Here is a 26,655-nt window from a genome sequence, read left to right on the forward strand (position 1 = left end):
ATGCAGGAAAAACGGTTAGACCAGTCTTACAAGCGGTCAGACTGGTCTTGGAATCCAGTCAGACTGGTCTCCTGAGCCGGTTGGACCGGTCTATCCAGAGAACATACTTTGGCATCCACAAACATCGACCTTTTGATATGAACTTGATCTTTTCTAATCATATAGCCAGATGTTTGATTTGCCAAAATATAAGCTCCATTATTGACATGTCCAGATGTATTATAAATGATGAATTCATCAAAGTAAGATATCACATCTAGACAGTCTCATAATAAGAATTTAGTGATCCAAATAAGCATTACTTTAACTTAGGTACTTGCTGAACCTATTAATATTGAACCACAAAATATTTTTGGATATTTCACACCTATGGATCTCAAGATTTCTAGCTCGAACACAAAATTTCATATTCGGCCTAATTATTGGTGTAAAAGTATTTAAATCGGCTATGCTTCTCAAATAGCATCACTCGACGAAATAAAACAGAACTAATGCCTTGAGATTTCTTTCAAGCTGATTCAGCAAAGTATAAAATCCATAGGAAAAAATACACAACTTAGAAACATCTTACCGCCCGAGCATCAAAGCAACTAAGTAATCTCTGATCAAGAAGCTTACTGCTTTAGGACGATGATAAAAGACATTCATCGGCCGTATATGTTGCCAAAGACGATATAAATTATCGCCCGTAGTGAATTCATCCATAATAAATATATATATATATATAGCCGAAATAAAGTGTAGAGAGATATATGAATTCAAGAATTAAAATCATCTCTAGGAACTAAATATTTCGGCTTTTGAAATTAATCAATATGCATAACAGTTTGGTGATAACCCTCCATGATATAAAGACCCATATGGCATCCGAGGACCAAAATTAAAACATAAGGGGTAACCAAACATATTATAGGATGAATTCCAAGACATAGGCGCATATGACACTTGTAGATCAGATGGATGATGCACTAACCAATAATTTTGACAATTTGGTGCAAACCTCATATTTGAAGATCGTCTCTTGAACCTTCTTTTTTCCTTCAATTGTGTTGCACCCTTTATGTGAACATCATCCTTGTCTTGAGTTTGAATACTCCCTTTAGGAACCCACGCCATATCTTTTTCTTTCAGCTCTTAGGCACTAAGTCTCTGGAGTTTCTTCTTTTGCCATCTTGATGAACTGAGTAAGCACCTCGGTTGTACTTCAATTTTTGACAGTGGCACCTCATTCTTGATTTTTGGCCCTTTCAACTTACTTTGTTCAGATTCGACACTAGGGATATCAACACTCAATTTTTTCTTCCCTTGGCCACCAATTGCCGAAGTATTTAACACATTAATCAGCTTTTCATCAATTGCATTCAGATCTGAACACTTATCTTTGCGGCCATCCTTTTTCACCACATAAATCTGCTTGACAACCTTTTTCTTGTTCTGAACTCTAGACCAATCCTTAGGCTTGAAACGGTCATTATCAACATATGGTTTACCTGCACGTATTGATTTTCTTGGAGCTGCATACTCTACATGATATGTCCTAAGATACAAAGGAGTATGTGCCCATGAATCGTCCCACCCCGAAGATGAATATGGATGAAGACTAGTGGGATGTGGAGCATATGGAATTGGCATTGATGGTCCCAAAGGAAAATATGATGCTGCTGGATGGAAGTTTTTCCTTTGCGAATTCCAACTCCTGGAATTATGTTTAGGAGGCACTCTTGATGATTTAACATCATTTGACCGATTAGCACGTTTGGCCACATTCCCTTTTAGATTTTTATCCAGAAGTTCATCAAAACTGAGCTTCGGCTTTCTGCTCTAGTGTTTATTATGGTCTCCACCTCCATTTATCTTAGGACTCTCTAATTTCAATTTTCCTGAGTGTCCTTGATCAGAACCAGTCTGACCGATTTGGGCAACCGGTCTGACCTGTTTGGTACCGGTTTGATCGGTTGAGCAAACCGGTATGACCAGTTCTGCCGGTACAGCAGGAGTAACCAGTTCTTGTTTCGATTGTGAATATCCTGGTTGCCCCCCAGTGCCCCCTAGAATTTTACTAAGCTCATCGTGCTTGAGAATATCCTCAACTTGCAACTCATGGACGATGTTCTCATTATTCAAGAAGTTAGAATCCTCCTCTTCACCAATATTTTCATTGTTACATGAACTGGCCGATGCTGGCCAATTTTGTAACTTCTTGTCATCAAGACCAATTGATTTCAACTGGTCATTCTCTTGTGCATGAGCAAATTTCAATCGTCCAGAATTAATGGCCAATTGTATAATTTGGCGAAATATATTGCAATTCTGAGTACTATGATTAAATGAATCATGCAACTTGCAATAATCTTGCTCCTTTGCATCAAGAGATGACATCAAGTCTTTGTGATCAAAAGGTTTAATAAAATTCTGTTCAAGCAAGATATCAAATAATTCATCACACAAAATCAAATCAAAAGTATATTTTATTTTCTCTAACCGATGCTTTTGTGGAGAAGGTTTTAAGGCTGAGCAAATGAACGGTTCAGATTTCTCGTTGATCCATTCGGCTATACCTTTCTTTGTGCTTCTCATATCCGATGCTTTAGAGCTTACCACTATATCACCATCGGATTTCACAATGCTTTTCGGTCTTGGTTTCTTGCTTTTAATTCCAGAATGACCGCAAGTAAACCACTTAGAGAAAAATCTCGGCAATGATGATGGAGCAAATTTAAATGCCAAAATATTACTATTATCGGCCTTTCTAATTTTCACAATGCATTGGCCAATACTACCTGAAATTATTTTACTGTCTGCAAGTAAATTACCTTCCTCAATCGATCTTCTAGGATTGCTCACAATCATATCACTAGTAGATGTATTGACTGAAACCATATGACCTGATTTGGAATTGAGTAAATTACTTGCAGAGCATACCTTGTCGAATATATTGGAGAGGCGTGGAACTTTGATGTGGATGATATCATGCTTCTCCTCTTGATGGCAGCCCGCAGTCGTATCCTCCATTGACCGGCCAGAACGGTTTATAGAGCCAGTCAGACTGGTCTTTCCAGAATTACTGGAAATTACCTTCTGTTCACATGCCAATGTTCCTTTCTTGCCTCCATTGTCATATTCTTCGACAATACAATGTTCTTCACTGCTCATACTTTTCTCATCCAGAACATGTTGCTCAATAGCGTGATAATCACTATTAAAATGCACAACACATTCGGCTTTAGAAAAATTAAGTATAGCTATTTTGCTGGATTTGCCATCATTTTGTACAGCTAGACTTGTTTCTTGTGATACGGTTAATTAGGAACAATCTTTATTTGATTCGGTTTCCAACATAACCGAATTATTATACATATCCAAATTATTTCTTTTTTTTCTCATCATCCAATGTATTAGATTCACACTCAACATGTGTACTGGACTCATGAATTTTATAACATTCTTTGGCTCTCTTAAATTTGTTCTCTTGGAGCAAAGCTCGAATGTGAAGTTGACTAATGTAAGGATCATCATAACCTTCAAATTTTTCTTTAAAATGAGAACATAAACCGCCTATAGCCAATCTAGCCAAGTCTCTTTCATAAATTGACAAATTAAAACATTGGTCTTTAACATCTTTAAATCTTATGAAGTAATCATCAACAGACTCATCTCTGCCTTGCTTAACCGGTGTTAAAACTGTCAAGGTAGCTTTGTTACCTCCACTATAAAAGTGATTGTTATATCTATGTTCTAATTCATTTCAAGTGTGGACCAAATTTGGAGGCAAAATATTTGCTGCACTAGCGAATGAAGGTGCATGTGAGGTTGCTGAATTTTCATTAATTCGGCTTGGGTTAAAAATAACACTTGATGCCGAATCATTAGAATTCAAACCTGCATGTGGTTCTGAAATTGTAGATGCAACTTCTGCTCTAGTAACATGTTGTGCAGCATATGAAGTTTGAGAATAATTGGCCGGATAGCTAAAATCAGCTTGGCCAATTTTCTCATTCATCGGCATACTCTGAGATAGAGGCAAATATTGTGAATTTGTTGCCGATGAATTAATATATGAAACACCTTGCTGAATTGTACTAAAATTATTAGCATATGGTGCCTCATAAAGATTGGCCGAACTCACCACATTAGCTTGGCCTCGATAATTGCTCATAGGCATATGAACTTGTTCCCCTGCCGATGTATGAAAAGGTGTATGTTGTATGTTGCTAGTAGCATGAAAATTCAAAGTGTGCATATTATTTGTCATGGGCTGTTGCACGTAATTTTCAGAATTATAACCAGCATAATTAAACTCATCTGAATAATTACTAGCCGATGCAATATGCACACTGTTATTATATCTAGCAACATCAACATGAGAATTTGTGATACTAGCACAATAATTATTATGTGATGTATTTGTATGTTGTACCTCAGGCGTGGTGTGGGGCATAAGAATAACCCGCCATTTATGCTTCTTAGTAGGTCTTGATGCTTCTAGTCTTGTGATCAATAAATCAAGATATTCTTGATAATCCAAGCAATCAATGACTAACCCTTTGCTTCTCTTTTGATCTTCGATGTGCAACAGTAAGCAAAGTAGAATGCAATCGACTTGAGCAGCCTGATGCAATACCACAAGTATGTAGATGCGATCGGTCTAAAAGACCAGATGCAAAATAATGGCAAACCAAAAATAGTGGATCAATTCGGTAATTGGCTAGGGCAAGATAGAACGGTTAGACCAACCAGATCATTCTTCCCCAGCGGAGTCGCCAAAATTGTGTTGACGCAAATCTCGGTCAACACACGAGAGCACTCGAGCGTGCGAGTCGCAAACGGACCGAAGGGCAGCGAGGCCGCACAGACCGGTTAAACCGGTTGAGCAAACCAGTCGGACCAGTTTCTAGGGTTTTGCCGGAATCAGTCGTCACGAGGGATAACTATCACACTTGCATGCTTATGTGACGAAGAACGACTAGCTTACGAGCAAACTAGCAAAGGCCGTCGAAACTCTCGCCCGGGAGGGACCTCGTCGGGGCGTGAACGTTGCCAGACGTGTCCTAGATTGACCAGCAAGCCTTAGAACGCCATCTCTGGTCGTGGAGATCAGAAGACGAACAGCATGGAGAGGTTGGAAGAGGATTAGGGTTTGGAAAAGTAAAGAATAGTAGATTGATTCGATTGGATGTGTATCAATCAGCCGTAACCATTTCTATTTATAGAGTGGGGTGGTGTGTATCCATTAGGAGTCGAAACCCTTACAAATTCCGCATCCAAATACAACTCCAAACTCGAATTGAACTTTCGGACTGGTCTGACCGGTCTCTGAACCGGTCTGACCGCCCTGGACCGATCTGACCAGTCTGCTCAGAATGTCCAGCAAATCTTAAGTGTGGCAATTTTGGGTGCCAACAACTCCAGAACCCCTGCGCTAGGAACCCTGAAGAATCTAATGAGACCTTTGACCATGTGATTAGATAATGGTTACTGTAGCATCATTATAGTCAATCATTGATTAATTACCGTCATTAGATTCGTCGTGAAAAGTTACACACATTTTTGAAGAGATTTTGCAAATAGACTTTATTTAGTACTCAATACATGCGAGATTTTTTTCATGGCTTGTGGGCGTTAAGAAATAGTGCAAAACATGGCCAAATCGAGAAAGGGAGAGGGATGGCGGAGCGGTGGGGGGTGGACACGATGGACGATGCAGGCGCAGCACTGACAAGAAGAAGCGGAACAGATGTGGAAAAGAAGCTCCGAGTTTGACGGACCAGGTCCACTTGTACTTGACCCAAGCCAAACCAAATCAAAAAATATGGTCGAAATCTTATTCACTTTAGGAATAAAACTAAACTATAATACCCATGTATTACAATGGATAAAGTTGGTATAAGTATCAGATACATATAGTCGTTTGTGTATTAATTTATAGAGGTCTACATGATCGAGTCGTGGATAAAGGATTTATCTGACTCGCATATGAGATGGACTAAGACCTACATATAATGACACAAGACAGACCAAATAAAAAATTTAGGTGAAAATTTTACTCGTTTCAGAAATAAGTAATAGATAAATAAATATATACACACACTAGGAAATTACAATCGGGTGTTGCTACGGACAAAGTCAGTATAAGTATTAGATACGTATTGGTGCCGTGCATTAATTTATAGGGATCTACGTGATCGGATTGTGAATGGAGGGGTGGTCCAACTCGCATACGCGATGGACTAAGACCTACTCATCAATAATATGAGTTGGATCAAATCAAAAGTTTAGATAAAAATATTAATCGCTTTAGAAATAGATACAAATATAAATATAGATTCCTACAAATGGCATCACCCGTCGTCGCCGCCGCCGCCAGCGGTGGTCGCAGATCCGTTTGGAGTCCTCGCACGCACACAATTACAGACATGGCACGCGCTCGTCGTCACTGCCGTTTCGGTCAACATGTGCCGAAGATCGATAGCGCCCTGGCCTCCTTGACCTGCTAGCAGCCGTGACAGATGACAGAATGCGACTTGGGGTGTGTTTAGTTCCACCCCGTAAATGTAAAAAAGTCGTAAACGCATTAAAGTGAAAAGGAATTTTGCTAATTTGAAGTACTAAATGAAATCTATTTATAAAAATTATTGCATGGATGGACTGTAAATCGCGAGACGAATCTAATGAGCCTACTTAATTCATAATTTGCAACAGCGGTGCTACAGTAACCATCCGCTGATTATTGATTAATCATAAATTAATTAGCATCATTAGGTTCGTCTCGCGATTTATAACTCATCTGTGCAAAAAGTTTTGTAAATAGACTTCATTTAGTGCTTCAAATTGGAAAGATTCGAAATGCAAATTTTTTTTACATTTCCAGCCTACCGAACTAAACACGGCCTTGCTTGTGTGTGGGTGGCTCCCATCAAGGAAAGGAACTAGGCGAACATGCAAGTAAAAGTCACCTGCTCGCTCGCTTAGCGTTTAATTCCGGCGAGGTCTTCATTGTTTTCTTTTTTTTTTGAACGAACAGGTCTTCATTGTTTTCGTACAAGTGATTGCCATCAGCATTCGGGCCGTGTTTAGTTTCACGCGAAATTTTTTTGCTTTGGAATCTTATTAATTTGAAGTACTAAATGAAGTTTATTTATAAAACTTTTTGTACATATGGGTTGTAAATCGCGAGACGAATCTAATGATGCTAATTAATCCATAATTAGTGGAAGGTTACTGTAGCATCACTGTTTCAAATCATGGATTAAGTAGGCTCATTAGATTCGTCTCGCAATTTACAGCCCATCCATGCAAAAAAAATTATAAATAGATTTTATTTAGTACTCTATACATGTGTCGAAATATTCGATGTGATGTTTTTTTCGTTTACAGAGTTTATGGGGTGTGATCTAAATAGGAGAGAGATACTAGTCATACATGAGTCCACACGGCAAGCCGATGGTCAGCGAATTGATTAGGGGTCGCTGTCATAGTTTGCTTGCGCTGCTCGAGAAGAGTGTGACCCTCACCCACACCCAAACCAACTTTGTCCGGCCTAGTCAGGACTCAGGTGCGCCGCGCCAAGCGCCATCTGACGCGATAGCATTGGAAGTCCATCCAGGCATGTTCTCCCTAGCGCTAACCGCACTCCGCCGTCAGCACCGCATCAGTTTTGTTTTTTCAGCCAACTCGGTGCTCGTCCAAACCACCACCAGTTCAGCAAATTGGGCTTTGGTTTCAGTTCAAGTCTTCCCGAGTCTACGCGTCATCGTGCAAGTCAGCTACCTAATGATCCTTCAGTCCCATCTTAGCTGAAAACTTTATTAGTGCGATTCCAGCTTAGCAGTAGATATCAATTAGCATGCCTAGCGTTCATACTGTTAATGGATGTCTGCTAGTAGATTCTATGGTAGTAGTAAATGCAGTCAATCTTCGTCTATTTTATTTAAAGGAAAAGTCCAGTTGACACCTTTAATTTGTTACAAAAGTTCGGCTTCAATTTTTAACTACAAAATCAAATAACAGAGTCCATTCAACTATCTGACACTGGGCAAATTGGACCCTTAGGGTGGTTTCAAAGATAATTTTTCGTTTCAAATTTAAACTAAAAATTTCATAAGCAATTCATTTCAAATCAGAAAAATATGAAACTAGTATTAAAACTTTTGTAAAAATATAACCAATCTATTAGCACTCTACTTCTCAGTTATTGGTATCCAATTTTCTCATATTCCTAGTATTTGTTTCTTGTAGTTATGGCTATTATTTTTAATAAACCAAATTTAAATAGATCTATAACAATAGCTAGGTTACAGTTTTAGAAAACTTTGGACACCTATTTCATATTTTTATAATTTAAAATAAATTCATTTTGATTTTTTAATCTAATTAGAATATTTAAAAAATGCAAAACCATCTTAGAAATCATCATAAGGCCAAACTTGTCCAGTTTCGACAGTTGATAGCTCTCGCTATCTGGTTTATAGTTGAAGGTTAAAATCAAATTTTTATGATAGTTTAAGAGTGAAAATTAATTTTTTTTTCTTTATTTGGTTACCTCTCTGATGATGTGCGTGTCAAGCTTCTCATAAAGTCCACCCCTTTCGTTTTCAGCAACATTCTGTGGCGCTAAAAGCCCTAGCCACTCCAGGACAGGCTCTGTTGCTCTGCTTGACCAGAGCATCTCTGCTCCTTCCGAGCGTTCATACAATTGTCCCTCAAAGTCCAACATGGTTGGTTACAACGAAGACATCCACTGTCTCGTCGCGGGCTCTAAGACATGGTTGGTTCAGACAATTTTCATCTGTCTAGAAAGTCGTTAGGACTCAACTTAATATTTTGAATCCAAATGCTAATATAAAAAAATCTAAACTTTAGCACTAGTCTATTGGAACAGAAGTGTTAATAGGAGGGCATTTTAGATAAGACTAAAAAAATAGCAAAGGTACGAGTGCTAATATGCACTAAAGCTTAGCACCCAACTTTAACCCTTTCAAATTTGGTCTTATTATGCCAGTCTCATAGGAAGTGTCATCGTAATTACCAAGACTATGAACTACGTAACCGAGTGAGAGTGTCATAGTGATGACACTCTCCTCTCACATCCCAGAACACTCCTCATTCTCTCTCTTCTGCCATATCAGCAAATTTAATGCTCATGATACTTCTATTAAAATTGGTCTTAAGCCAGTCTCAGTGGGAATTTCATGGGCACAGTTACCTGAACTGGGAACTAGGTAACTGCGCCAGATGGGTTTCATAGTGATGAAACTCTCCTCACATCCTTTGAAACTTCATCCTTCTCTCTCATTATCATATCAGCAAAATTGATGATATTTAATACTATGAAATCCTTTATAAAACTCTCATTGAAATTGACCTTAGTGTTACAGTACTGCTATCTGAAACAAAACATTTAATTTCCAGAAAGATTGCTTTAATATATATGTACCTCTTTATGCCGAAGAAAAGGGAGCAAGGCAATGACTCTACAGTTTTAACCAGTACTTTAACCATACCGGCTAAGGACACGTCACATGTGTGCCACTGTGGGCCTGACCGTCACGCGGCCAATTCACGTTTTGCTATTTTCATGGACCATCTTGGGCTTCAGTATCAGGCGTGCCGCGTGCGCTGCGTCGGTGCATCGCCAATATTTTGCCTTGCCCTCACTCGCTAGCGGATACCCCTACTAATCCGTATTATACCCAACCCCTTCTAAAGTTAATATAATTATGTATCCAACCCCACCATATACAAATATTTAATTTCTCAACCCTAATAAACCCACCCATTAGGTAACCCATAGAAACTCATAGCTTCTACTACATATCAGCATGCTAATGGTAATGGGGGCTAAACCCACCTCACCCCAATATTTGTGCAAATCAAATGCCAATCCACCCCAACCTAAAAGCTCAACTAAATAATCCTCCCTACCCCGCCCATTTGATTCTTTAAACCTTGGGTATGGCTATACCTATTAGTTAGAATCCGCAACCAATACTTAACTATATATATATATATTGGCTCTGCTCTTGATGTAGGGCCCATGTGTAGGTCTAGCCATACTGTTTTGCATTGAGTAGCTGCCAATTATATTAAATCATCTCCAACAAATTACAGTCAATTTCAATAAAATTTTATAGTGTGAATGCAAGAATTTATTTTCAAGGCCTGGCTGATGTGGGATCATATGTACTCCTAGCCATACTACACTGCACAGAGTAGCTACCAGTTATACTTAGTCATCTCCACATTTTTTTCTAGATCATCTCAAATTTCTATCAATTTTGATAAAATTTTATAGTGTAAACGCGAAGTATATTTTCAAGGTCCGGCTCTTGAAGTGGGGCCCACATATACTTCTAGCCACACTGCTTTGCGTAAAGTAGTTGTTAGTCAAACTAAGTCATTTCAACCCATCCCATCATGTATTTACATAGAACCCGCTGCACTTCGTCCCATTACCTAATACAACCTATTTTCTGCTCTCCATTATTAGATCACTGATATAAATATTATTATATCTTTTTTGTCTTGTGACTTGTGAGCAATGATTTTTTTTCTGCTCTCCATTAATCAGCGCACTCTATAAGAGAATTAGGAAAAGATTGCATATTCTGCTATAAATGAGTTCTGTCATTGTAAAGGTTAACATTTTTGGCTGCTTTTGTTTTGTTAAGAAAATAGTAGTATGTGTAAATTGCAAACCGTGGTATCTCAGTAGTCTGTGCTACGAAGAGTGTTCCTCTCTGCGCGATGACTTTGTAGGCTTAACGATCCCATCCAGCTTCCAAACTTGACATGCATTATTTATTAAACCAGGATCTTCTTTTCCTTCATTGCTAAGACGGTCTCACTTTTTGCTGCATTATTTACATTACAAAACACTTGAAATCTTAATGCATGTATAAATTGATATGCTTAAGATGCTTCCTACGCTGACCATGAGCGCCCACCCCCTTACGGGCGCGGCGAAGCGCGCTGCTCTTCCTAGTACTACTAGCTCCTGACGGATTAGTTATAATATAATCTTGTGTCTGAAACCATTGTACACGTACATATGTCAAGATTTCCTTTACTACCAACAATTCTTTACCGGCATAAAGCAGCCAAAAAAAATTGACATGTTGTGAAATCCTAGTTAATCTTCCAAAGATAAGATTTCGTGCTGTAGCAAACAAAAAATGGTAAAAATTTAATACTTACACTTTTGACAACCCTCCTAATTATTGAAAACTGAAGGGGAAGCAACTAGCAAATTGAGACAATTCACATATCTGAGTAGATTGTAAACGAAGATTAAGGAGACAACTTGTGGTATTGCTTGTACCTGCAGGAAACCTTTCTGTATTTCTATTTGATTAAAAAGTCCCTCTTCAACGAGGAAAGATCATCCTCGATCCTCCAGCTTTTAGTTTAGTATATCAACTTGTAAAGAATGGAAATGTTTACTAAGAACGTCCAGCGAATGGCCAGGATTAGTATACGAAGAATACTAATCTTTTCACAACTTGCATGATTAGTCAAACTATAAATAATATCGCATATATCAACTGAAAAGTCTACTACTCGTGTATTACCACCACATTTCTAGGTCACCAACTGTTCATTTGATCATTATTACTAACAAGCTGCATAAACCTGTCAACTAGAGTGAATATTCCAATCAAACCTCACAGAAATAGAATAGGTTAAAATGATTCGACATGATCTCAGCTGAGCTCGTAAGTAGTAATGTTTAAAATCAATACAAAAGTCAGTACACAAATCCATCTAATTCTTCCAATAGTTTAGTGAGCTTTGCGGTGCCTACCAATAAGCATTTTAGTCTACTCTTCATCCGATCGTGGGATGCACGACCTTTGAGTAATTTATTAGTGTTTAGGATTAGAAATAATTTTTTCCTTTAATACGACACAGAGACTGACTAGGATGGATGGAGGGGCCTGGGGGTGTTCGGGTTCAGCTTAGAAATAGTTGACCAGTAATAGTTCTTTAGGTTTTGGACTCGTCCGGAGACTTTGGCGATCACAACCCGTAAACCCCATAAACGAAAAAAAACATCACATCAAATGTTTGGACACATGCATGGAGTACTAAATGAAGTCTATTTATAAAACTTTTTGCATGGATGGCCTGTAAATCGCGAGACGAATCTAATGAGCCTACTTAATCCATGATTTCTAACAGTGATGCTACAGTAACCATCCGCTAATTATGAATCAATTAGCATCATTAGATTCGTCTCGCGATTTACAACCCCTCTGTGCAAAAAGTTTTGTAAATAGACTTCATTTAGTACTTCAAATTAGTAAGATTTCATCGCAAAAAAATTGTGTTTCATCTAAACACGCCCTTTGTCCAACAACTATTGCATGGAACGGTAGAATCGCTCTGGACACAGAATGGAACGGTGAAACGCCAACACCAAACATTGGACTGCAGAGTTGTAATGCAAAATTCATCACCTGTAAAACATACTAGCTGCATCCTCATTGTTCAGAAAATAGATGGATGGTGGCTGCACCTAGCTAGGTAGTAATAAGCTCCGATGGAGCTGTAGCCACTCTAGACCGGCCGGGAGCTAGCGGCTAACATTGGCTAGGTTCATGCGTCTTTTTTTCCTTTTTTTGTTGAGACCTTGCATTGAGTTTCCGTTGCTCCGTTCCAACTCCAGAGAGGCACGTGCACGTCCATGTTCATCACCAGCTGATCCGTTTCAGTTCGCCATCGGCCGTTGCCAGCAGCAGGGCCACCTCTGTGCTTTGTATCGACGAGCCCGGCGATGGTACAGTACGGTTGGTTGGTTGGATCTGCTAATCAGGGCGCGCGCGGGACAGGGCACGCACGCGCGTGCGCGCATGTGACGCGACGCGAGGCCATTGGCATGTCGACTGCGGCCACGCGTTGAAGCGGTCGCCTTTGGCGGGAGCCAGCCGGCCAGCACGCGGCGGCGGCTGCCCCGGCCGCGGCCGGCCAGCTCTCGCTCGGCCCGACGCCCCGCTGCGGCGCAGCCGTCGCGTGATTACCGTTGACCACGCCGGACCCGACGCCGACCGCCCCGTGGGGTTGGGTCAACCCGCGACGCGCGGGTCAGCCACAGCCGCCGCCCGCCCCGCCTAGTCTTCGGCGACCCGACCAGCCGGCGTCTCGCGCGGAAGCTGCTCTCCCCATCTCTCTTGAGCCATCTGACGACGATGGCAGGCAGACGCGTCGGCAGGCGGCGTCGCCCGCCGACGTGGCTAGGAATGTCGAGTGCGCCGGGCCCGTGTGGCACCGGGAGAAACTGCGTGCACTTGTGTGCTGCCGTGAGTAGTTCCGCGCACAAATCAAGACAATGCAGACATTTAGAACCTCGGATTCTCAACTTCTTGCAGCAGCTTGAGGTTGTGATGACGTGGAGATCGTTTTTTCTACCATTACTCCAAAAATCCAAATTTACAAGTCATCTAGATACTTTGGAAGTAGATTCTGATGACGTGGAGGTCATTGATTAGCGTGCGATCAGGAAACCTCTTACCAGACAGTACGATGCTCTTGATCTTCAATTGAGCTAGCTAGCTATATGTTCTGATTTTATTGACTGTTTTTATATGTATTGAAGGTCAAAGTTTTTCTTTGATTTGAATTTTGTGGAAGTTTCTATCTAAACGGTCTGATTTTTCATGTTGAAGATTCACTGTTTCGTTTTGTTGAAACTGTAATGAAGTCCCGGGGGCTAGAATATTTTACTCGAGGAAAGGAGGTAATCATTGGGTAAGAAGAACCAGCACTAGTAAACCAAAGCATATCAATTATTGGTGACGTGTTCCGGTCTAATTGGCGGCAGGTTTATCCTCCGATAGTCGTTGATCACCGTGTTAGGTTCTATCTGACATCAAGACTTGACGACTAGCAGTATCTTTTCTTGATTAATAGATGCGGGGGCATAAATGCTTTTATAAAAATCAGGAGGTGTTTGAGTTGAGGAATCGGGTAGGGGGTCATTAATTTGTCGAGAATGGTAAAAGTTGATAGAGTGCTATTTAGAGATTCATTTGTCAAAGCTGGTGCTGTTTTATGAATTGACTTGTTTGTAGTGTTATTCTCGAATACAACAAGTGCTATTATGTGAAGTACTGAAGTTCCTCTCCCTCCTAGTCCTAAGCATATGGTTAGTTCAACAATGACCAATTGGTTACCCCACCAATAAATATTGGATGATCCCCTGATAAACCATTTCATTCTAAATGAGGTAATTTTCATACCAACACACCCCACTAAAGTATTAGCACACAATTCCAAATGCTCATAGATATGCCTTTAATTTGATTAAGAGCCTATTTGGATGAGCTAAAGCAGTTTAACACGTATTAGCATTCATACACACTAGTCTATCAACCCGTGCTCCCGCACGGGCTAATTAGAATTAATATAAAAATAAGATCAATAATTATAATTATCTATCTCACGCCCTTTTCATCTATTAAATATTCTAACACATACTCTAAAATATATTTTTATCATTATTTAGTTACAATAGATTTTATTTTGTGCGCATCCATATGTATTCAATATATGTTTAGTTGAACTATGTGTGTGTGAATTGGTATTCTTATCTCTTGCATCATGCATGAATATATGGTGATATATATCGTAGGTAGTATTTTAATATAAATAATATAATAATAATGAAAGAAATAGTAATTTTAGAATTGTATATTGGTGCACTTTAATACTCCCTCCATTCTCTATTGATAGTCATATTTCACCTTGACACAATGACCAAGGAAAAATAATCTTGCTTATCATCTCATTAATGTAACACAAGACTTTTTGCTAGTCCTCCAATGTCTTTGGTAGAAGCTCCTCGTTACTGATGCTATTTATTGCCATGATCCTTATCAATAGCAAATAGAACTATCATTTGTGAATATTTGAATTTTGGAAATAAGACTATCAAAAGAGAATGGAGAGAGAGTATACTATTATAATTATATAATTTAGATTCAGATTTATGAGTATTTAACTTGTAATAATAATGACATAATTGGATAATTTATATACAAATTTAGAGGGATATTTGCATTATTTTTATAATGGCATAGGTGGGTAATTTTCACAAAGATTAGAGGGTTACTTTAGATTTTTTTTATAATGACAGAGGTGGGTAATTTAGATACATGTGTAGGGGTTACTTTAGTCTATTTTTATAATGGCAGAGGTGGGTAATTTATTAGGAAAGATAACAGATTCGATGATTATTATAATTAGAGTTGTTGAATTGATGACTGAATGTTTCTAATTTTTGTGAGAATTTATAGAATTTCTCTATTTTTCCAGAGTGTCCACCTAGAATCCTAAGTGGCTTCACGTGGAGGCTCCAATTAGTAATAGGCCCTGTTTGGTTACAAAAAGTTTGTAGGCTACTTTTAGTCCCTGGGCTAAAACGTTTAGTCCCTATCTGTTTGGTTCCATGGATTAGAGGGACTAGAAGTTATTAAATGAAGTGAACAAAGTACCCTACTACCCCTATTCTGCATGCATGCAGCCAGCCATGGTGTAGCTAGAGGAGGGGGGACCACGGGGGTAGGGAGGAATTGTAGGCTAAAAGTCCCAAAAAGCTCCTCAAGAGGGACTTCTCATTTTTTAGCCTCTAACCTACTTTTAGCTCCAAAAAGTCTCTCATGTTTGGTTCTTTAGCCCCATAAGTCCTAGGGACTTATACAAAAGTCTCATGAACCAAACAGGGTCATAGTAAGATGCTAGAATTTTTAAGTCTTAACTAAGGTTAGCAGTTAGCACCTCGTGTACACAGCCCCTCTTGACTAAAGTTGATGTCATTATAACTAGACGTTGTTTGTCTAAATCTCGAGACCCAACATGTAAATAAAAAAGAAAACTTGAAGATTAAAACATCATACCTGGTTTGGGTGTGCACATTAAGAACAATATATGTACGCAGCTCCTCTCGTTTAATTTACGCTGGATATCATCGGCGATTGAAGGTGATGCAACTGTAGCGACAACTGTTTGCATGTATGGCACACGTACCATTACTAGGAATAATACACTAGGAACATTACGTCATGCAATCATTTCACATGTCTAAATGCGCAGACTTTAGACCTCTTCCAATGGCCGGCGATGTCGTCGCGACGCCTTCCTCGCCCAGCGACAAGCCTGTTCTCCTCGCAGGCACACACTCGAGGTCTACTTACAACTATGCCGCCCCAGCGAAATTGCCCACGCTAGTTGTAACCAATGGAGGAGGCCTTATATATGGTTCCCATCAAGCACGGTGAAAAAACACTACTAATTTCGATACCTCAATCTAGACTATCGAATCTGTAAATCAAATTCTTTCGATAACAAAAGAAAACTCGAAGATTCTACCTACGAGTATATGTAAGTACAACTACAGGTAGCCCTCAACCAAGCAGGCAAATCCATCCTTTCCGCGCTGGACCGACCGCAGGAGCCGGCGAGCCGCTGACGACCTCGCGGCTGGGCGGCAAAAACAGCGCAAAGCAGCCAAACGGCGGACCACCGATCCGTCCGCCCCGCGCGTTGCCTTTTTATTTGGCAAAATCAGCGTTTTGTCCTTTGTTTAGTTCTCTTCAAAATTCTAAAATTTTATAAAAATCCACATCACATCGAATCTTTGAACGCATACATAAAGTATTAAATATAGTTAAACAAAATAATTAATTACACAGTTTGTCTATAATTTGCGAGATGAATCTTTTAAGCCTAGTTAACCCATGATCGAACAATAATTACCAAATACAAACGAAAGTGCTATAATACTTTACAGCTTTCCTTTTACGCATCTAAACAAGGGGTTGATCCGTCCGCCCCGCGTGTTGCCTTTTACTATTTGGTAAAATAAGCGTTTTGGTACATTAACTTTGATTTGAGGGTTAAATTCTTCTCTCAACTTTCAGATAGATCAATATAAACTCTTAATTTTTTTAAGTCAAACTTATACTTGTGCTATATTGTACTCCATAATAATCTGAGATTTATGCACAAGTTCTCTTTACCTTTGTCTTCTTTTCTTTTCTAAATTTCTTAACACTTTATTATTACTAAAAAAATATTTAGCTTGCAAGCAAATCATGTGTGGTGGTATGAGAATTACTGTATGTAGCAGCCGAACATCACAAGTTTTAAATTCGAAATATTTAATTTTATTTATTCATGCATCGTATTGTATTGCCTGTGTTTGAAGGTGCAAATTGAGGAGGGAAAGAAGAAACCAACGATGGAAAAACTATTTTTTATTATCTTATAATATTATGGAGTATAATTAGAGGGCATAGTCGTAAAATAAAATTTACGGAATTATATTGACCAAATAGAAAATTAAGAAATAAATTTAATTACAGTTAAAGGAGCAAAATAGCTATTTTTCCTTTTTATTTCATCCCCGGCCGAGCAGTCGAGCACAGTTGCATTGCATTGCATTCTCCCCTAGCCTTCCTTCCCGCTTCCCCACTACCCTCGCGGGCCCCACGTGCTGCATTCCCACCAAACCCCCCTTCCCTTCCTCCCGACCTTTCCATAGTCAAACCTTCCTTGTTCATCTTCTCCTCGTCCTCCTCGGCTCCTCCTCCCCTGGTCCATTGAAGAGAGGCATGCGCGCGGGCGGTGGCTGCGCGCTCCGCCACCGTCGTCCGTAGCAGCCGCGACCGCGAGGTGTTTCCTCGAAGAAGAGGAGGAGCAGGCGCGGGACGGCCGGCCGGCGGGAAGGATGGAGGTCGGAGAGGAGGCGGTGCGGGCGCTGGGCGCGGGGTTCGACCTCACGTCCGACTTCCGCCTGCGCTTCGCCAAGGCCAGCGCGGGGCGGCGCCTCGTGGAGCTCGGCGGCGAGACCCGAGACGTGCCGCTCCCGGGCGGCGCCGGGGCCACGCTCCGCGGCGTGCCGCTCGACGTCGGCGTCGACAAGGGCGACCGCATCCGCTTCCGCTCCGACGTGCTCGAGTTCAACCAGGTACGGACTAGCCACGCCCTCCTCTACCGCCTCCCCCCTGCTCGGTGTCCCGGGGGGCGACGCCGGCGGCGCCGCGGCCATCCCCTGTTCGCCGTCGACGAGGGCGATGCCGTACTGACAGGGGTTGGAATTGGATTCATGCGTTTGGTCCCTCGTTCTTGGCCCGTTGCGTCGGCGAAGACTGCGACCCTGGGGCGCGGTCGGATTGGCCAACTTGGACAAATCGTGCCGTGTCCACCTTCTCGCGGTCGCGGCTCGGCTCCGTCGGATCGCGCCCGTTTCTTGTTCTTTGTTTCATTGCTTCAGAAACTACCCGTTTTGCTGTGCAGTCCTCCAACTCTTCCGTTTCCTTTTTCTTGCAAAAGAAATTAGCATCCCATGGCCGACGACGCGGATCGAATGACAGTTCGGAGCAAGGATTCATTCCGTATCATCTTTTCTCGTCCGCGAGATCGGTCAGTCAAAACCAATCCCAGTCATTCTTGTGCTTAAAGTCGAATCACCATCACAGCAGCACAGTTGAAGAAGCGACACCTCGCTCCTTTTCCGTTGCGTGGGGGCACAAATTCGATCCCTTCTGCCGCATTCCATTTCCGACGGGGTCGCCGGTCAGTAGGTAGCTCCCACCAACCGCGTAAACTTTCCTTGCCGGCATCAGCAGGCACTGGGAGAATGTCCAGCGTCCGTCCTGGAGTGATCATCCCATCCCATCCCATCCCTTTTGCTGCGCGGCTGATGCCTACGGGCTACCGGAGTTGAGCGGGCACCTGCATCGGGGTGGATATTTGTATTGCCTTGCCTGACTGACTGACCTCCTTCATCATGGCGCCTTGATCTGGCAGCATTTAATTCCTGCGCTAATCGTTCAACGATCCGGTCTGGTGTGCGTTACATCGTGCAGATGTGCGATTAGGACTCCGGGCCGTGCCATTCCAAGGCTGAGGCTAATACTGGTACTACCCTTGGCTCCTGGTGGGGTTTTCAGCCTTTCTTGGTTGGCACAAGACCACAAGTACAACTCTGTATCATTATTGATAAATTGATATCCTGGGATTTTCAGCTGTAGGATTATGCTTTATGCGCCGCCTGCGATGTATGATGTATCAGTGAGATCTTTTGGACAAAATTTGCACAAAATATGAAAGCCACTCCTGCGAGAAATCACGTGTTCTTTTTTTTTAAAAAAAAATTGTGTTCTTTTAATTAGTGCGCTGGATAGGTTGCCCTGCTTGAAGTTCAGCAAGATAGCAAATGATGCGCTACCCCGTGGCAGAAGAAAAGTTAGCAGCCCTGTCATGGAAGCTGGTACATACTATGATATAAAAGCATCGTGGGCCTTTTGGAGGTGGTTTCAGACAACAACTGGTCTTGATGTATTTCCAATGCACTACTGCAGTACTGCAGCATGCCATTGGACCATGTGGCCCGTTAAAATGTGTAGAACCTTCTTGCTTGTCAAGGTGAAAAGCAGCTTTAGTTGACGGCTTAGTTGCCTTGCGTCATTCGCTTAAGAGTCAAGACCACAACCAGCAAAGAATCAAGATGGACATCAAACTTTGGATTGATGCGGGGGCTCGGTGTTAGGGTTGCTTAAAACGAGAATAGTAGCTAGATGGTTGGCCCCATAGGGCACTCTCTCTCTTGTGACGGTTGCTTCTTACATTGTAACCGGGATGATGTAAAAATGCTTTCTTCTTAATACAATGATACGCAGCTCTCCTGCGTATTCGAGAAAAAAAAACAACTAGGATATAATCTCTCTGCTTAGGGCTTTAACATTTGTTGCCTTTTTTCTGATAATTCTGACTCTGAAGTGTTCGTCTTGTATTTGGTGCTGTTCAACAATGTACTCTGTTTATGCTAATTTGACGTTGCCTTTTTATTTTCCCTTGTAAAAGGGTTATGGTATTGAAAATCTGCTCCTCTTAGTTTTTGGGCTCAAAAAAGGTTGACAGTGAAAGACATCTGCTGTTATTTCTACATTATGACTGCAGCTGTTGAACTCCATCTGCAAATGTTTTACAATCTATGCTGATCACATTCTAATTTTCTTGACTAGATGTCAGAACTACTTAATCAGAAATCTTCAGTCCAAGGGAAAGTTCCTTCAGGCTATTTTAATGCTCTTTATGAACTAAGTGGAGCATGGTTGACTGATGCCAGAGAAACTAAGCACCTAGCATTTGATGGATATTTCATTTCCTTGTACAACCTGCACCTAAAAGCTTCTCCGTTTGTTCTTCGGGATGAAGTCAAAAAGGCTGTTCCATCCAAGTGGGATCCTGTTGCATTAGCCTGGTAAGACAATCTGTTCGCTGACTCATAATTGATTAGATCTTTTACTAAAAGCTAATTAGATCTTCTTTGATGCATTCCAATGATATGATTGACAGATGTTCCTATCATTCCAATCTGAGATTTTCCCTTTCATTTTCATTAGTATGATAATGTACTTCTAGATCATTGTGGTACTCTTAAATTCAGTCTTATCCATTCACAGTGCTTTGATTTTTTATATATTACAAGTAAATAATTGCTACATGCTGGAGATGCTCACTTATATATAATTTCAGATCGGATTTTATTTCCTGAACTTCATGGTTCTTTGTTTAATTGCATTGTATTGTCTGTTGTTATGATTTGGTTACACCAACCATGGACCATGGGCCACATACTGACTGATACAGGTTACTTTTATATAATTTCAGATCGGATTTAACTATAGATTACTTTTATGGCACCTTTTGCTTTCTAACAATTTAGCGCGATCTGGTAAATGTCAGGTTCATCAAAACTTATGGGACACATATAATTGTTGAAATGGCAATCGGAGGTCAGGATGTTATATGTGTTAAACAAAATCATTCTTCAACCGTTTCAGCTGCTGATTTAAAGCTGCATATGGAGGATCTTGGTGATTTTTTATTTTCTGATGGGAAGAGCCATTCCCCAATACATCGCAAAACAAAGAGCAAGGTACAAATGCTTCTACCTTGAGTCCATGTTGACGTGTTCTTATGTATTGGAAAAAAAAAATAGCTAATCTGATTCATTTCAATACAGGTGCCTGATGTTTTTGTCAGGATAGTGCAACAACCTAATAACCTGCACCTTTCTACCTACTCTGAAACATCAACCAAGGATGTAAGTATTTCTTATAACTTAGTGTCAATTTGCTGCCTCTTGATATCGAGACTGAGACATAAGTTATATATATCTGATATTCCAAACAGGGCCTGACAGTTACATGTTCTAAGAGGGGAGGAGAAGTATACATACAAAACCACTCCAAATGGCTGCAAACAGTTCCAAGGAAACCTGATGCTATTATGTTCAAATTTGTCCCTATCACTTCTCTTCTTACTGGTATTCCTGGTAGTGGTTACCTCAGCCATGCCATCAATTTATATCTTCGCTGTAAGTCCTGAAAACAAATCTTTTTCATAGAACTATGTTACACGCTGTTTACTTTCTTAACTGTCTTTTAAACGGAACATCTTGGTTAGGATGCTATTTAGCTGATCAAGTTATTTTGCGGCTTGTTCTCCCAGATAAACCTGATCTTCAAGACTTGCAGTATTTCTTGGAGTTTCAAGTGCCTCTACAATGGGCACCTATGTTCAATGAGCTTGTCCTTGGACCTCAAAAGAGAAAAGGTTCCTACCCTTCCATGCAGTTCAGATTTCTCGGTCCCAAACTCCATGTTAGCACCTCCCAGGTATCGGCAATGTTATTATGCATTTCAGATTTAAAGGTCTCTTTATGATTGATCTTTTATTCATCGTTGCTAATTAAACTGAAAAATTTCATCTGAGGAATAACCATTTTTCTTGCAAAAGAATTTCTTCTGTTCAGTGACGTCACAGTTTCCATCTATTGACATGCATGTTTCTACTCTCTTTTGTTTCATTCAAGGTATCTAGTTCTCAGAAACCCATAGTTGGCCTACGGCTATACCTGGAAGGCAGGAAGTGCAACCGGCTGGCCATCCATGTCCAGCACCTGTCAAGTGCCCCAAGCATGCTGGCTGACTCCATGGCGTCCTCAATGTCCGAGTGGCGCGAGTCCGAAGACACCGACCCGGGCTACATCGAGGCCATCCAGTGGAAGAACTACTCGTGCGTCTGCACCTCCGCCGTCAAGTACAACCCCGAGTGGCACAAGCGAGCCCCGGGCGGCGTCTTCGTCGTCACCGGCGCCCAGCTGGTGACCAAGGGGACCTGGTCCAAGAAGGTCCTCCACCTCCGCCTCCTCTACACCCACATCCCCAACTGCAGCATCCAGAGGACCGAGTGGACGAGCGCTCCCGCGGCGTCCCAGAAGGGGAGCTTCCTGACGGCCATCAGCACGACGCTGAGCTCCCCCTTCACGCAGCGCGACGCCCACCAGCAGCACGCGCCGAGGCACGAGCCGGCGCAGCTCAACTCCGGCGTCTACCCCGACGGGCCGCCGGTGCCGCTCCGGTCCCGGAAGCTCCTCAAGTTCGTGGACATGTCGGAGGTGGTCAAGGGGCCGCACGACGTCCCGGGCCACTGGCTGGTGATCGCCGCGAAGCTCGTCAAGGAGGGAGGGAAGATAGGGCTCCACGTCAAGTTCGCGCTGCTGGGCTACGATGGGCAGCAGTCGCAGGGTGACAGTGACAGCTTCGCAAGCTGAGCTGAGCTGATGATCTGATCTTCGTACATAACAACAGTGGCTGATCATTGTACATTGCAGGGTTTTGGGAGAAGCCAGCAGCATTAGGACAATGGATTTTTTGTTGATTTTTTCCCCATTTTGGTCGATAGGAAGTGTACAGAGGCAGATAATAAACCAATCAGCGCTGTGTTGACAAGCTCCATGGATTTTCGTGCTTTGTAACTAGGGTCGGTAGTTGTAAATTACTATGAGAGAAAAAATCAATACCTGTTGAGCCATGCATGTGCCCTCTTTGTTACAATCACTACTACAGAATACATCATTGCCAACGCTCCATCACCGCCGGTTTGTTTCGAACCGGTGGTGATAGTCTATCACCGCCGGTTCCAAATAGACCCAGCGGTGATGCTTACGTATCACCGCTGGTTCGTAATACGACCCGGCGGTGATGCTCTCGACAACATCACCGCCGGGTCGTATTACGAATCGGCGGTGATACGTAAGCATCACCGCCGGATTGTAATATAACCCGGCGGTGATGTGTTCTCCACCTATTTTTTTTTCATTCTCCCCTCCCTCTCTCTCTCCGGTATTTTTTTCCTCCACCCCTTGGTGTCCGCCTACAGCCCTCCCTCCCTCGTGGCGCCGCCCTCCGCCCATTCCTCCTCCCGCGCCCTCCCATGGCGGCGGCGCCCTAGCAGCTCCATCCTCCTCCCCTCCCTTCAGCCTCTCAGATCCACTCGGGCGGCGCAGCCCTCCTGCAGGGAATTTTTTTCCCGGCGCAGCCAGTCGTCGCAGCACCCTCCCACCCCAACGGTGCTGAGGGCGAGCTCCGACGGGCGGGTGCCGGGGCCAAGTTCCAGCGGCGCGCCCAAGGGCGGGCATTGAGGGCGAGCTTCGGGCGGGTGCCGGGGTCAAGCTCCGGCGGCGCACCCAAGGGCGGGCATTGACGACGAGCTCCGACGGGCAGGTGCTGGGGTCAAGCTCCGGCGGCGCGCCCAAGGGTCGTGCAGTCTGTTAAGATCCAGCAGGTGTGCCCCCGGCGGCTTCAGCTGCGGCCTCTCCTTGGGACTGCGAGGGCTCAAGGCCTGCGGGTGTGCAGGTGCTCTCACCCTCCGCGTCAGGCAGCACGCGAGGCTCCGAGAATGGAGATCTCCTCTTCTGGATCTAGCGCCCCACCCTCAACGAGTCCAGGTACTTGTGTTTTCAGTGCCTCGAGAATGGCTAGCATGCATGAATGTTCCTATTAGTTCAAGATCTCCCATAATCAAGACGAAATGTTCAGAATAAACTTGAAGTGCTGGCTTAAATGTTTTTATCAATATTGACATGGATTTGAGAGAAAGGGAAATACCAATGGAAAGATTAATCTATGGAGATGTGAGGTTTGGCAAACGGAAGTCACAATGTCACTAGAGTAGCAAAGAAATAATTCAGCGTATAGTAGACTTGCTTATTCTAACAACCGGATACATGCTTATTCAAGACATGGTGGTAAACTTTTTTTTTCCTGCAAGCACCAACAGTTTCTGTCCATCGATGTCAAGTCTGAAGCGTGCTCATCAGACTGCAGGTTCCAGTTCGAATCCATATAAGGAGTGTTGATTAGGTCAGGCATCAGTTACTCTTTAGTCCTTATCTATTTTGAATTAGAAAAGAATGTTTGGATGATGCAGAAGAGATGAACGATTCCTGACCAAAGATGGTAATTCTATCTCTCTTGGTTTCTCTGTCAACTACCTTTCCTCTGAGTTTGTGAGTGATAAATTATATCTTCAACCTTAAGTGATAAACTACATTTCCTCTTGCTGTCTTTTCAGTATCATATTGACACTGATCTCACAATCTTCTTTAATTTTGCTTTCAGATGTAGTAGTAGATTTATGAGTTCTGAAGATCAATTCAGGCTATGGTTGTGCTGGGACCAACGTCCTTGGAGGGGGCTTTGGCCATACTGCTAAACCTTTTGCAAGGTGAGAATTGTCATCCATGGCTTCAAGGCAAAGAGGATCAACACGATGTCCAGATACTTTGAGCTCTTTTCCTTCATTGTCAAATGATGCAACACTACTTTTATTTGAAACATAGCTATCGTCCTTCAATGTATAGACTATTTTCGTGACAGTTTTAGCTATTTTTGTGACTATTTCTAGCTCTCATGAAATCTCTGTTTTCTGGTAACACGTTGCAAACTGCAGTTCTTCTCCGGCTAGCTACATCAAATATCTGTGGATCTTCTTCAAGCCTCAAAGGTTAATAACTCAATTCTCCCGCGCCCTCCGCCCATGTGTGGGATTAGTAATGTTTACTGTTCAACTGCCATGTTTGCAAGCAGCACCTAGTGTTTTTGCGTGTAATAGGACCAAATGCCTTGTCCAAAGTAGAGTTTGCTCAGTGTAAGGAACATGGCACCATTTATGCCATTTCAAGTGATTTTGGTGATCAAATGACAACACAACACTTGGACTAATATGATTGTTAAGATGACCATTCTCAGGCTTTTAGGTTCAAGTGATGACAAAGAGAAAGAGAAGATAGGCATAGCAAGGCCCGAAGGGCTGCCCCTACGCCAGGGCATCGGAGTATCCGGTGGTAATCGGAAGAACCGACGCCATGACACTTTGGTGCAGAAGGGAATCGAAGCCAAGTCAGCCTTTAGGCACCGGTTGAACCGACGGTCCAAGAAAAGGGCATCGGTGCATTGGCAGTCCTTTGTACCAGAGACGATGTCAAGTGCCCAGAAGAAGTTACTTCAGCACCGGTTCAACCGACGGTGCATCGGTGCATACCACCGGTGTAATAACGCCAGCGTCCAGGAGAAGATTCCTTCAGCACCGGTTGAACCGGTGAAGCATCGGTGCAAAGCATCGGTTCAACCGGTGGTCACTGCGTCAGCCGTCAGGAGTCCAACGGCTACTTCGTGTTATGAGTGACCGGATGAACCGACGCTACCCCGCCAAGAGGCATCGGTTCTTCCGGTGGTACGCAGATTTTCAGCTAACCGTTGGAGCAACGGCTACAAGACTTGGTGGCCTATATATACACCTCACCCCGGCCATTTGAAGTGTGCTGGAGTTGCTGGACATCCCACACACACCCAAGAACATCTCCAACCACCATAGAGCTTCATTGTACATCATATAGGCTTAAGCACACTTGTGAGAGTGCTTAGTGCTTGTAATAGGGATTAGTTCTTGCGAGAGCTCCCTTGAGAGAAGTCTTGCTGCGGCAAGCAACTTGTGATCCGTCGTGTGACCCTCCGTCTTGGTGTGGAGTGGCAACGACACTTTGTGCGGGGGAAGAGGAGGCCCCCCTCCTTGGTGGAGAAGCTCCGTAGTGGATTACGGCCGGGTGACCGAGAGAGACGGTGGCGGTGCACGAGACTTGGTGTCTTAGGGGCACTTGCCTTTGCTTGCCGGCATCGCCTTGGCGGCGTAGTGCAAGACGGTGATCGGAAGAGCCTCGGTGTCCCGTGGACGTAGGCGTTTGTGCCGAACCACGTTACATGACCGTGTCTACTCGGGAGTTTGCATCCCTCTTGCACTTACCTCTTTACTTACCGCTTTACGTTTCCGCATTTACTCTATCTTGCGTACCTTTACTTTCCTAGTTAGTTTGATTAGGATTGACTAGGTTGCAAGTCCTTTAGGGGTAAGTAGAGAGTAGCATAGATAAACTTTAGTCATAACTAGCATGTATAGGACGTGTTAGGTTTATCTTATGCAAGTAGTTTGAGCCCTAGGTTAAAAAGCGATTAGCGACCCTATTCACCCCCTCCCCCTCTAGGGTCGGACACCCCGGTGATCCTTACACTCAGGCGTGTAACTAAGTGGACTTCCCCTGTTATTGAACAGCTGATGCGCTGGTGTCGACAGGACTGGCTGAATTGGGCTACAACTATTTAAATATTGGTATACCACTTGGCTCAATTCAGCAGATTGTTGCATCAAGGCAAGGGACTTTTGTCTAGAAAAAAATAATCATACTCTTGTTTATTGCTCGCTTCCACAATGATGCAATATTATTATATGAAAATATTTTTTTGATGGGAAAAA

At 42.5% G+C, this 26,655-nt stretch overlaps 1 protein-coding gene and 1 long non-coding RNA gene across 2 annotated transcripts; both read left to right on the forward strand.

The window, feature by feature from the left end:
• The first annotated feature begins 17,488 nt into the window (after positions 1–17,488).
• LOC120655718 (MACPF domain-containing protein At4g24290-like) lies at positions 17,489–22,882 on the forward strand. The gene is made up of 7 exons (XM_039933678.1): positions 17,489–17,962; positions 20,022–20,260; positions 20,746–20,938; positions 21,026–21,106; positions 21,196–21,379; positions 21,514–21,680; positions 21,878–22,882. Exons 1-7 carry the CDS (start codon positions 17,723–17,725, stop codon positions 22,616–22,618), a joined length of 1,845 nt encoding a protein of 614 aa, XP_039789612.1. The 5' UTR covers positions 17,489–17,722; the 3' UTR covers positions 22,619–22,882.
• A 316-nt stretch (positions 22,883–23,198) lies between these two features.
• LOC120655719 lies at positions 23,199–26,642 on the forward strand. The gene is made up of 4 exons (XR_005667700.1): positions 23,199–23,794; positions 24,127–24,573; positions 24,799–24,852; positions 26,455–26,642. It is a non-coding gene; the product is annotated as an uncharacterized LOC120655719 (long non-coding RNA).
• Positions 26,643–26,655: the final 13 nt, after the last annotated feature.

Source organism: Panicum virgatum, chromosome 1N (assembly GCF_016808335.1).
Source record: "Panicum virgatum strain AP13 chromosome 1N, P.virgatum_v5, whole genome shotgun sequence".
Taxonomy (NCBI): domain Eukaryota; kingdom Viridiplantae; phylum Streptophyta; class Magnoliopsida; order Poales; family Poaceae; genus Panicum; species Panicum virgatum.